The 12,568-nt window shown below is 58.9% G+C and overlaps 1 protein-coding gene across 1 annotated transcript; it reads right to left on the bottom strand.

Moving 5' to 3' along the window:
• Nucleotides 1–3,236: 3,236 nt before the first annotated feature.
• On the bottom strand, nt 3,237–11,901 carry NT5M (5',3'-nucleotidase, mitochondrial). Its single transcript, XM_063344571.1, has 5 exons — nt 11,062–11,901; nt 7,799–7,899; nt 7,270–7,330; nt 6,738–6,852; nt 3,237–6,540 (listed from the first exon to the last, which is right to left on the bottom strand). The coding sequence occupies exons 1-5, from the start codon at nt 11,323–11,325 to the stop codon at nt 6,383–6,385; spliced, it is 699 nt and encodes a 232-aa protein (XP_063200641.1). The 5' UTR covers nt 11,326–11,901; the 3' UTR covers nt 3,237–6,382.
• Between the last annotated feature and the right edge of the window lie 667 nt (nt 11,902–12,568).

Raw genomic sequence — 12,568 nt, forward strand, 5'->3', positions numbered from 1 at the left:
AGCCGGCTTTTGGCAGCCATGAGCCGTGGCCCCGCATCGCCCATGGGCCTGGCCCGGGGGAGGGTGGCATGCTCACGTCTAAACACAACATGTTCCACAAGCGTGTTTGTCAACGCAGCCACAAATAAACATTTTGCAGGATCTTTGCCAGGAGGACAGGGTTAATGTGTGTGGAGCCCTGAAGGACACAGGAAAGCTGTGATGCAGGCCATCACCGTGGGCTCTGGTCTGGCCTCCCCAGCGCTGCTGGGGCAGGGGAAGCTTTATTCCTCTCTGGGGAGTGCATTACTTAAGTCCCTGTGTACAAATAGAGAAGCAAAGCCCCATTAATCCTACCAGGAGGGAAATCATATCGCGGTGCTGGGGGAGAAAGGGAGGGCGAGAGGAAACTGCCAGAAACCTCCCCAGTTCCACCTGCCCTCGCCACTTGTGGCTCTGCTCCCCCTCTGCCCCCCCCCCCCCCCCCCAACCGGCTACGGCTTTGGGGTGAGCGGGAGGAAAAAGCAACGTAACAGCCCTGGGTCCTTGGGGAATTTCAGGCTCACGGAGGCAGGATGAGCAGTCGCAGCCCTGGGAGAGCTGCAGGGGGTCCTGGGGGGTAGCGGGGGCAGAGCCGAGCGGGAAGGCGTGGAGGAGGAGGGGGATGCACTGGGCATCTGCTGGGGGCCTATAGCCAGTGGGTTTTCTATATGGACCATATAGACCCCCAGTTCCTCTTCTAACCTACAAGTTTTTAAGGTTTTTGCCCTTCTCACTCTCTCCCCATCCCTCTGTCAGGGAGTGAGCGAGCGGCGGGGTGGGGGCTTCGCTGTGGGGGCCAGCCCAGCACCTGCAGCTTCAACCACGCTCTCGGTACCCCCCAACACCCCGCTTGGCCCCGGTAAGCTGTGCCCCACAGGCTGCCATGCCCACCGGGAGGGATGCGGGGGGCATTGGGAGCCCGGGCTGGGATAACCAGGAGTGCTGAGGGATGGAGGGAGGATGGAGGGCTGGATCCTGCGGCCAGAGGAGCCGGATCCTGCTCTGCGGCCGGACTGGCTGCTGCGCGCTCCCACACGCGATCGCACAGTCCCCTCTAGTGGATATTTCTCCTGCATCGACACGGCTCCCCGGCCCACGCTGGGTGGGCAGCACTGGGCTCTGCACCCTGGCCCCGAGCACGACCCCGGGGGCACCATCCTGCTTCTCTCCCAAAATTGGGCAGGGTGACCCCGCAGAAGCAAAGCCCCGTCCGGCTGCCGCCGTGGGCCGAGCCATCGCTGCATCCGCTCCCTCTCCTGTGTCTTTGGGTGACTCATCCTCCTGCCGTCCCCTGCCCTGGCTTTGTCCCACACCACCCGCCGCCCTTGCGTCAGTGCTGGCCCCCGGCCAGCCCCTGCAGCCCTCCTCCCCCTTTGCTGGGCTTTGCATTGGCTCGGAGTTATTTGGGCATCGGCCAACGTGAGAAAGAGCTAATGAACACCCACGTGGCGAGAGCTTCTGAGGGATCCAGGTGCGAGCATCGCTTGATCCCACCCTGCCGGGTCCTGCAAGCTTGGTCCAGCTTGGACCGGGATGAAGCAGGCTGTTCTCGGGGTGAATTCCCTAAGGGCGTGGGGTGCTCGCACCCCATCCCGCTCCCAGTGGCTGAGGGGTTTCATGCAGTGGCTGCAACAGCTGCCGGGAGGGCACCCAAACCTCCTGGAACTTTTCTGGTGAGTTTGGGCAATGCCAAAATTCAGTCCCCAGCCGAGGGCAGTGCTTACACGTTAGAGATGGCATCTTTGCTTTTGACGTCCTTTCCTCCACAGCTGGCAGTGCCGCTCTGGCCAGGGCCACCTTCGCCCAGCAGTCCCTGGCCACGGGAAGGGTGCGAAGGCTCCCACCATCCCCAGCCCCGAGTGCTCCCCTGCGCTCAGGGCCAGGGCCAGGTCACCACCACCACCTCCTTCCCCCTCCTCCCGCTTGCCTTGGAAACTGTTCTTGTCGCCTGGAAGATACGCGATATTTGCAACCTGAGGCTTTTCAAGGTAAAAAAAAGGCACGCTGGAGAGTGTGGAGGGGCAAACACACACACCGACCCACAGGTCAGCTGCGTGCCGGTGGTTTGTGATGCTCTGCCAGCCCTTGCCCGGCTAGCGGGGATGCGGCCCCTCGCCCTTGCTCCATCCTTTGCTGGGAAACACATGGCCCTGTCCCTGCCGCCACCATGGCAGTCCCAGGTTGGGACAGGGCTGGTGTCAAACCCACTGCCTCTGTCCCTGTGCCGGGAAAAGGACAGCCTTGCTCCGGGGAGCTGGGACCTCCAGCGTGGGGCGAGGGTGGTGGGGAGACGCAGCTGGGGCACGACGCACGGCTCAGGCCCAGAAACGCACATCTCGGGCACGAGCTATGGCACAGACCATGTTTTTCCTTGCTGTAGCATCTAGGCAGCAGGGGCTGTGGCAGGATTGGACTCGCCAGTGAACAGGCTAATTTAACCTCCGAGTGCTTGCAACCATCTAATGCAGCACTCCGAGCTGGAAGAGAAAAATCAAGCTGTCTCTAAAGCCGCGCGTGGCAGTGACTCAGTGCTGCACTGAATACCAGGGGGAAAAAAACCAAACAAGTCCTGTGCTTTGCCCCAGCATCGGGGCTTGTTTCCTCCGTGCTGTGCTGATCCCGGCTAGTGTGCTCAGGGCAAGGAGAACTGCCCTCTCCGCTGCCTGCCTGGAGCATCCCTCCCCGCAGCCCAGAAATGGGGATTTTCCCAGCCCTGTCGGGATGGTCCTGCGATTCTCCCTCCCCACCTTCGCTCCCGCGCGTCTGGCAGGGCTACGGCATTGCTTACAGCCTGCAAGTGCCGGTCAAACACAGGGGTCACCCATGGCACGGCCCCAGAATGGGCAGGGGAAGCCTGTGGACACCTCGCAGCCAGCGTGCATGGATGCGGATCAGCCCCCGGCGACGGACAAGGTACAAAATCCCGGGGAGAGCCAGCCCATGACAGCTCCAGCCCCTTTTATTGCTTCTGCTCTGTGGCCCAACGGGGGAGACACATTTCATGGCTTTATTTATTATAAAAGATCTTCAGGAAGCTGACGGCTACCTAAACCCACCACTATTTCTGCCCACGGGGACTCTGTCTTCTGGGGTAGTGGCACTGCTGCTGGACACGGGGACTTGCCCAAGCCCACAGGTGAACCACCCCCCCCCTCCATCCCCACGCAGAGCCACAGGCGGGAAACCGCAAACCCCAAACTCCGTTTCTAGGATGCTGGATGCCAATAAAACCCAGGGTTTATTGCAGCGTTCCTCATCGGCCTCGGTTTTATAGATGTGCATTTAAAAATAAAAGCTCTCTGCATCGCAGCTGGCCACAGAAGGGCTTGAACATTGAAAGGGCCGATCTGTCGGGCGACGGAGAGCCACCTCGGCAGGAGCAAACAGGCCAGCTACCTCCTCGGGATTTCTGTGCGTCGAGTCAGAGCCTCATGCATGAGAAACTCCAGCTCTGCTTTTCAAGTATGTTTGGCGTGAAGCGACGTGGTCTCTACTGCATCGCAAGTCCCACCAAAAGGGAAAGACCCACTGGCCCCCAGAGAGCCGCCTCCCTTGGGTCCACCCCGAGCTTGAGGGAAGATGGCTGGTTTGGGCAGCTGCCGTAGTGACACGCCGGCTCCAGTCCTGGCTCGAGGATGGGCAGCGAGAAGGCTCTGGAGAGCTTGGGCAACTCATGCTTAAATGGTGCCACTGGGAAAAGAAAACAGCTCAGACGCCATGAGGCCATCCCGGCTGCACGAAGTGGGCGGCAGGGCTGCGGTGGGGCCGAGGGGTACGTGATGCTCAGCAGCCGTAGTGGCTGCCCACGGTGGTCACCCGCTGTCCCAGCTCCCCGCCTGCAAACCCTCTGGCCAAGGCAGCTCTCGGCCAGGGGCTGTATCTCAGGTGTCTGCACATTGCAAACACCCCTCCCAAATACCAGCTCCAAACCAAACCCGCCACCCGGAGAAGCACACAGTGGTTTAAACAGAAAGAAAAAGAAGAAGAAGAAAAAAAAAAAAAAGAAAAGATCCTTGTGGTATGTAACTCTCCCACCACCATGAGCCAAACCGTGCTGTCCTTACGCAATCACCCCGTCCCAAGAGACGGGGCAGCTTTTAGAAAGACCCGAGACAATGTGGGCTTCGTCCCTGGCCCCGCAGCAGCCGGGGAAGGCACAGACTCGGAAGCACCGACTTCACTAGCCCCTCCAGGTCCCAGGGTTGGCGGGGGGCCGGCTGTCGCTGCTGAAATAGGTTATTTGTCAGCTATGTAGCTTTGAGTTCACATAGTTCTTTGCTGATGGGGGCCCATGGGAGAGAGGTGAGGCAAGCCAAAGGCATGAGCAAGCAGCGCGGGGTGGCTAACCCCAGCCAAGCCCTGGCTACCGCCCCGGCCTGTGGGGCTATGTGTCCCAGTGGGGAATTTTACTCCTGCAGCCAGCAAGTCCCTGGGCCAGGAGAGCAGGAGGGCGCGGTGGGATCCCGGATGGCTTGGGGACAGGCAGGAGCGGGGGCAGCGGGGCCTCCCCGGTGTCAGCAGTGACGCAGACGCACGCCGGCCCTGACGCATCCTGCGCGTCCCCAGGGCTCTGCCTGGGGCAGCCCCACCATAGCAGCTGAAACGGCTCTTCTCCAGGGCTGGACGGAGGAGAAGCTACAGCTGCTGCTTTCTGGTGCTGCTGTCGGTGACAAGCAGGTCCCTGCAGTTCAAGCTTCCCAGCGGTGATGGCCACTGGCCACTCGCAGAGCGCAGCAGCCTCGGCACAGTCATTCATTGGTGGCAGCTGGCATGGACAGCTGTGTATGCCACAGCCCCTTCACACTGGCCAGGTGGCCGAACACCTCGCTGCAGGGGTGCTGGCATGAAGTGAGCGGGGACGGCAGCATGGTCTGTCCCCAGATGTCCAGAGCTGGGAGAGAAGCGGAGCCGCCAGCTGCTGTAGAACAAACTAACCCCATGATACAGCCTCGCGGGCACCTCTGATGGGCTCCCCAGCCTTCAACAGCAATGTCTCCCCAATTTCTTCCCTTGTGGTATGTGAGGACTGCAAACAGCATCCACGGATGCGGCCATGACAATCCTCCGGCAAGGCAACCTTCAACTTGCCCTTCAGACACCACTGGTGCCTCTGCTTTGCCCATTTCTCAGCGATGTTGTAGCTCCTCCACCAGCCCCGCTTCTCCACCCAGCAGCATCTTCCCGAGTGGCTCCACACCAAAGAATTCAGGATGCTCTGCAGCAACGACCGTCCCACTGCCTGACCCCAGTGGGATGCAGCACCCAGGACCTTCCGCGTGGAAGCCGGGTGCCCGGTGGACGCACACCCAGAGCTTTGCTGGCAGGCTGACGTCAGACACTACCAGGAGGAGAGAGACGGGTGCTTTGATCGTGCAGCCTGCATGTGCAGACCTCCCTGGCTTTCAAATCCGTGGAGCTACCGTCCGACCAATGGCTGGCAGGGTGATCACCATCCGATCACCGGCTCCTGCAGGAGCTGCTCGGCTTGTGGGCAGGGCTGACGGTGGCGCTGCTGCAGTGTGCTCGCTGCCCCAGCAATGCCCCTGGAGAGCAGCCCACAGGCAACGAGTGGGTGCGGGGAGAGCTCCTCTCTTCATCCCAAATCAGCTCTAAAGCCCCAGCTCTAAAGCTGTGGCAGCTCCTCAGGGACAAAGGCGAGCAGGGATCCATCCCGCCAGCTGGAGGACGGCTACATCTCAGGTGTGACGGTGCCTCAGGGCTCCCTCCCCACCGCCACATCCACGGGAGGTGTGGTGCTGTCCCCCTATCCCACTGCAGGGACTCTTCCTGCAGGGAAGCATGGAGCCATCCCACTGTATTGGCCGCAAGGAACAGCACAGCTCCCCCTGCCCTTCCAGCTGCCCCTCTCCCTGGACCCGGGTGCCGGCCGGGAGGGAAACGTCCCCCAAGGCAGCCCCTTGGCATGAAGCCCTGCAAGGATGCAACGAACCACCCACACGATCCCCAACTGCAAGACAGAGAGGAGGACGGAGAGCTGGCATGTGCCAGGCGCTGCACCAGATAAGGGCAGGGACACCCTGAGGGTGGCCACGTCTGTCAGAAATGCCGTCGTGGGGGTGCAGATGCAGCACAGAGACCCCCAGAGCTGGCAGGAAATGGCCCCCAGCTGGGCTGCCAGGCCCACGGGGTCAGTCCTGCTGCTGCTGCCTTGTGGCACAGCTGGGCTGGAGTCCGCTCCCTGGGTCCAAGTGGCTGTGGCGCTTCAGATCCTCCTCCTTTTCCTCTCTGCAGTAGGAACAGCATCCGTCTGTCTGTCCATCTGTGGTTTCAGCCTTCAGCAGGACTCCGCAGGGACACGAGTGGGTGGCCACAGCCCCAGGTGGCCACAGAAGGCCAGGGTTTAGGTGGCCCGGCCGGGCGGGAAGCGTTTGCTGTCCAGAATGGCCTTCCAGTCATCGGTCCAGGACTGCAGCCTGCGGCTGGGGGGCTTCAGCTGCAGGTGCTTGTTGTGGCAGGCCGTGAAGAGCACGTGCTCCCAGCTGGGGTTCAGCTCAGCCCCTGCAAAGCAAGAAGAAAGGTCAGCTCTCCGGACAACTGCTCCACGAAGACGCAGAGGTTGACCTTACTCCAACATGAGGAGCCTGCAGACACACCCCCCTAACGAGAGCCTAATCAACTGGTCGGGGACCAGCACCCATCACCCCCCGATGCCACCCCTGTCTCTGCTCACGCCTGCCGCCCCGCGCCTGCCTTACCTGTTATATCAGGTCTGTCATCTATAAGCAGGTCAGCAGAAACCACCGTCTTATCTCGCGTCAAAACGATCTGCTCAAGAAACTCAGGGCCGAAGTGCTTCTCCACCCAGGCGTACTGGAAGGCGAGGGGTGAGTGGTGAGCGCGGGCAGGGGCGGGCTGACGGCCGGGGCATGGGCCGCTCGGCAGAGCGGCGGCACAGCCCGGCATGAGCCCTGGCCTCCACGCAGGGAGGACATCTCACTTAATAAGTTCATTAGTGAGAAGGATTCGGATGCTGCCAGAGCGCAAGTTCTTTTAAAGCCAAGCAGCTTTTGACATCACAATGAAATATTAAAACCAAGCGCTTCAGTGCATGCAAATGGCAGAGCTCGGCTGACAGCGGAGCTGCCGCTCTGCGGAGATGCTTAGGAACCAAACTGACGGAGCAGGGAAATATTGCTGCTGTTCTACAGCCAGAGGCACGCAAGGGTCAGCTGGCTCTCGCCGAGCAGCGTGGTACAGGAGGAGGAGCTGGGATTCGGACCTGCTCACCTTCTCGTAAGGGCAGTAGCGGTACTTCTTGATCGGGCTTGTGCAGATGAACACGTCGGTGCTGCCAGGAGGAGAGAAATGGGGGCAGAGTGTCAATCCATGGCCAAACACGTTGATCAGACCCTGCTCCCTCTTGAGATGTACCTGGCTGCCTCTGCGAGACCCTGCGCGGTGCCTGAGCAGGCAGGTGCCCAAAGCAGATCCCCCACCACACACAGATCAAACCGGGATGATTTAAGACATTAATCCCCCATCTCACAGGATCCCACAGCTGCAGCACAAGCATGTTCCCCTTTTCGCTACCCTTGCTGGGAGCAGAGAGCTGAAGGGAAGGGGCTGCACGTGGCTGATTTTCTTGGCAACTGCTCCAGGAATCAAAGCCCTCTCCTTCCTCCCATGCCCGGCAGGCCGGTAGGCATTTTAAACAGTGATGTTGCGTTCAGCGCTTCTGCCGAGAGCAGGATGAGCCTGCAAAGCCACTGCTGCTCCCCTGTCCATTCCCCAATACCGCGGGCAGCTTCCTACTCACTCTGCCAAATTTGCCATTTGCTTCACAGCTTCCACAGCCCCAGGGAGCGGCTCCAGCTCGATGAAGAAGTTCTTGGATTCCCAGATGCTAATGGCTTTCTCCTGTGAGGGGAAAGAGAGCGGTTACTGCACAGGGCTTCTTGTGACTCTTACCCTTGCGTGTGCATCTTCCCCACCCTTTGCTAGGACAGAGGACGGGGACAGTGAAAGGTGGGAGCCCTGGCTGCAGTCCCCTCCTGCTAACTTGCCTTGTCTCTCTGGGTGTCTCTGTTCCTCACCTGCCAACCTGCACCGGTCCATAGAATTTAGATCGGAGATGCTCTGGAGCAGGCTTGGTTTTGCCCGTGCAGCCCCAGACACAGAGCGAGCAGCACGTTCCATCAAGGCAAAACACAAGAGACCGTCCAGAACAAAACCAAACTCCCTGTCTGCATCCAGAGGGGCATTTCCATGTGGATGTGGCTGCGGTGGCCTGGTAGCCCTGCTGTAACGTGACGCTGTTCAGCCGCAGATGCTGTCTGGCCTATTTGTCTCAATCAGACCACTTAAAATAGCAGCCGGGCTGCTCTCATAGGAGAAAGTGTATTATAGGATGAACTACATGTCAGCATGAATGCAGATGCTCTTCCTCAGGGATGCCTGGGCGAGGTCTACCAGGCAAACAGAGCATCTCCAGGGAAGGGTTTGAAACACTTAACATCCAGGTCAGGAGCTGGGAAGCACTGGTATGGCACTCTGGGAGAGCAGCGCTGAGAGAGACCACAGGGAGCAAAACCTTGGGATGAGGGCAGAGTCCAGGGGCTGCCTGCGATGGATCCCGCACAGCTCTAAGGAACAGCATCCCCTGCACTCCCTCAGGCAGGTAACGTCTTGCCAGCAAAGCGATTATTTTGCACAGACACGGGATCCTCGAGGAGGGGAGCCTGAGAGTGCTGCAGCGCGGCTGCGGGCAGAGGAAGCAGCCGTGTCCCGGCATTGCAACGTGGCTGTGCAGCTGTGGCTGGGAGAAGTTTTGAAGGGAGCCTTGCCCGAACGGATTGATCTTGATTTTGAGCGCCTCTATTTCTGTATTTGAGGAAGGGGAATAGGGACAAAAGGAATTTTAAGCCCATCCTGGCTTCCCTGTATTGCACAGTAGGGAGGAGCCGGCAGAGCATGGGGATAGGGGAGAGCAGCCTCAGTGACGCTCACACGCTGGTTCTTACAGCTCATAGCAACAAACCGGCTGGTTGGACGCGCCAGCTGCGCACCTTGCCAGCTCTCAGGAAGGTGAATGCATGAACCCATTGCATATTTGGGCACTGAGCATTTAACCCGCCATGCCAGAACCAAACCCTGTATTTCTCAAAAAATCCCAGATAACATGAGAAGACCAGACACCCAACTTAAAAGGAAAGCCTGCTCAGATCAGCTGTTGCACTCTTCCCTTTTGCCTGAGCAGCAGCAAACATTGGCGCCTCAGAGAAGAGGAAAAAGAAGCCTTCTTCATATATGTTCAAAATGAAACGTGCTGATTCGGTGCAAAAGAGCCAGCAGAAATATCTCCTGGTACCATGACAAGAACAGCTACCCTAAAACATTCAGGCAAACACTCAAACTGCAGTTGCTCTGCTTTGGACCGGTGAGCAATGATGTTTTATTTTTAAGACACTGACTCTAGTTGCACAAGAGACATCTGAGAAACGCGGCCCGATGCAGCAAAGCACTTCAAACCGCGCTGAAGTGTTTTCTTACAGCAAGGACTTCCGTAGCCATTCTGCTTCCACTTATGTCAAAAAGCATTTTGCAATCAAGCTCGATGGGGGAAGAACTAAGCTCATCTTGAAGAAAGGACCCGCTTGGCTCCCAGAGCCAGAACAACTCCCTGTGGCACCGCAGCCAGCACGCTGCCCGGCAGATGGAAAAATCCCCCAGGCTGGGAATCCCGCCACCTGCCAGGCAGGACAGACTCTCGATTTACTTCTTAGCTCTCCCCATGAGCAATTTCCCTGACCATCCAGGGCTCCCCAACCTGCCAGGTCTGCGTGCTCAGCGTTTTGCTGAGGTGGTGTTCTCCCTTTCGGAGCTGGGACCTTCAGCTCTTTGGACTCTTTGGCTCCTATTTTCTGGTCTCCTACAGCAGGTCGACGGTGCTCTCTGATGAAGGGGGGCTGGAACAGCCCATGTGTCCGTAGCCACAGAGTGGCTCCTGCTCTCTTTATCCCGTCTCTGAAACCACGGGTGAAATCGGGGCTGGCCTGAGGTCGGTCTGTGGAAGTTTTGCTACTTGTCCAGCCCAAGCTCGTGGTGGTTTTACGTGATCACGGCAGACGCAAGATGAACTCACTTCATTTAACACATCCAAAGTAGTTAAGATCAGGAAAAAAAAAAGAGTTATCATGCATTATCCTGCCAAACTTTTAGCATCTGCCTTACTGCATGAATGACGTCCTCAATTTCCATTTCATCAATCCCAGCTAGAGAGGACACGTTATTCCTTCAGCTCATCAAGCGGTTCAGGACTTTGCCAGTGGGAGAGCCCCAGACCTTATGCATGCTCCTTTCCTTGCAGCCATCATACCACTAAAACCAAGTTATTTGCTGTAACACCTTTCAACTAGTGCAACTGCAATCTGCAGATGAGACCGCAGACACCCCATTGAGATGGGAAACTTGTGGAGGCAGAAACCGACTTTCTGCAGTGCTCAGCCCTTTGCTGAATGATAACGTACAGCACAAAGAGCGCTTCTGCTTTTAGGCTTTAATTACTTAACTGAATACAATAATTTTCAGGCATGGGAGGGCTTGGGGTTGTTTTAAGTAAGCCCTCACATGAAGCATCAATTGCATGGTTTGCTCTCAACTTCTCTGCTGCGTCCCACCCCTCACAACTGCCGTTGAGGAACTAAATAATCCATCTAGAGCAACATCAATCCACACAGCTTGGCCAAATCCGAGCTAGAAAAACCCAGCAGTGCAGTTTGGGGTATTTTAAAACAGATGTTCTGAAAGATCTCCTTTCCTTGCATCTATCTCCATCCGTGCATGCAGGGAAAAGGCGACAGATGTGCATGAAGAATGCTAGATTTCAGGGAAAAAAGGCACCGCTGGAAGCCCTCCTGTACCTGCGTTTTCGGTGGGAGCTCCGGCCAGCACCCGCAGCCCTCCCCAGCGCTGCACCCACAAGCTGGGGGGCCAGTGGGTCTCCCCCGGGGCCGGAGCTCCAACTGCACGGCGCAGAGCGAACAAGAGTCGCGCGCAGAGCCGGGGGATGCATAGACTCACACTCAGCTCAGGTCCCAGGCGCCCGTATTGCTCCGACACCCAGAAGCCCCTCCGGTCCTCCAGGGCAATGTAGGGCTTGTCGGGGTACCTGGCCCTGAACTTCTTGAGGAAGCCTCCCTCGAAGTCGGCCAGCACCCCGTCCATGTCCACCAGCACCCGCAGAGCCCTGCGGGACCCCGCTGTGGGGCCGGCTCCCCTGCCCAGCCCTGCCAAGGGGCCGCAGCGCCGAGGCCGAAGGTGCAAGAAGCTGCTCAGCAAAATCATGGTGGAAGGGGGGTTTTCGGGGCAGGGGATGGGGGGGGGGATCTCCGGGCAGGGTGAGGGAAGGAGGGAGGGGGCTTTATTTCAAGCACGCACCCTGCAAGCAGGCGGCCCTGGCAAGATGCAGGAGGAAGGAGCGGGGGGGATGCAAGGGGGATGCAATGGGGAGCAGAGGGGTTTCGGGGGGGGGATGCAAAGGCCCGTCCTCGCCCCCAGCGCCTCCTCCCCCTCCCCGCCCCATCCCTCCCTTGCAGCGAGCGCGGAGCCGGCGGCGGCGGCGGCGGAGCGGGGTGCCGGGACCGCCCGGGGCACGGCGGTGCGTTCGCCCCGACCCGGCAGTGCAAAGCCCAGTTCCTCTTCCCGGTGCCTGACCGAGCCCGGAGCGGCGGCACCGCCTTAAAGCGGCACAAACGCCCTGTGACGGCGCGGCTCCAGCGCGCCGCCCGCCCGCCTTCAGCCTCCCCCGGCCCCGCTGCCTCCCCTGCCCCGGAGCGGGGGCTCGGCGGGGGCGGCGGGAGGGGGTCTCCGAGCCCCTGCCTCAGTTTCCCGATCTCTCAGCCTCGGGGGGACCCCACGCTCCGTCTCCCCTCGCCTGCTGTGGACCCTCTAACCCCCAGCCTGGGGCGGGTGGTGGGTACGTCTTTGGGGGCACACGTGCGTGGTTTGGGGACGGCCGTAACGTGATTTTTGCAGCTAAGTCTTGACATAAAATACACCCATTTCTACCCATTCGTTGGGAGGGGGCATAGTCCGCCCAGGATCTCACTCAGTGTGACATAGCTCAGTCCCCAGTGGGTGACGGGAACCCTCAAAAGACGATAGCTGGACCCCAAAGAAGCACTGACATAGAAACAGCACGCCACGATGTTCTGTATATTCTGAAACAGGACCAAAGATCACTGGTCAAAAAACACAGCGGGGATTAAAGCTGCTAAAGAAGGGGGAGGACGCCGAGTGTGACTAACAGGATTAGGCAAAGGCTGAGCCGGGAAAGAAAGGATTTTAGTCAACGGCAATAATACGGCTCTAGCGGTTCCAAAACATTTCATCTTTCAATTCCAGAATATTTTCCAGCAGAATATCTCGTCCTTGTTTCACAGGAAGGGCAAATGAGCTGTGGAGATCAGGTGATTTGGGGAAGGTCACAGCGTGAATGACGAAAGGAGCGGGACTGGCAGCCAGGCCGCGAGGGTAAACATAAAAGTGAGGTGAGGAGGGAAAACGTATGAAGTTTCAAGTCTGTGTT

The sequence above is a fragment of the Chroicocephalus ridibundus genome, chromosome 8, assembly GCF_963924245.1.
Source record: "Chroicocephalus ridibundus chromosome 8, bChrRid1.1, whole genome shotgun sequence".
NCBI lineage: Eukaryota > Metazoa > Chordata > Aves > Charadriiformes > Laridae > Chroicocephalus > Chroicocephalus ridibundus.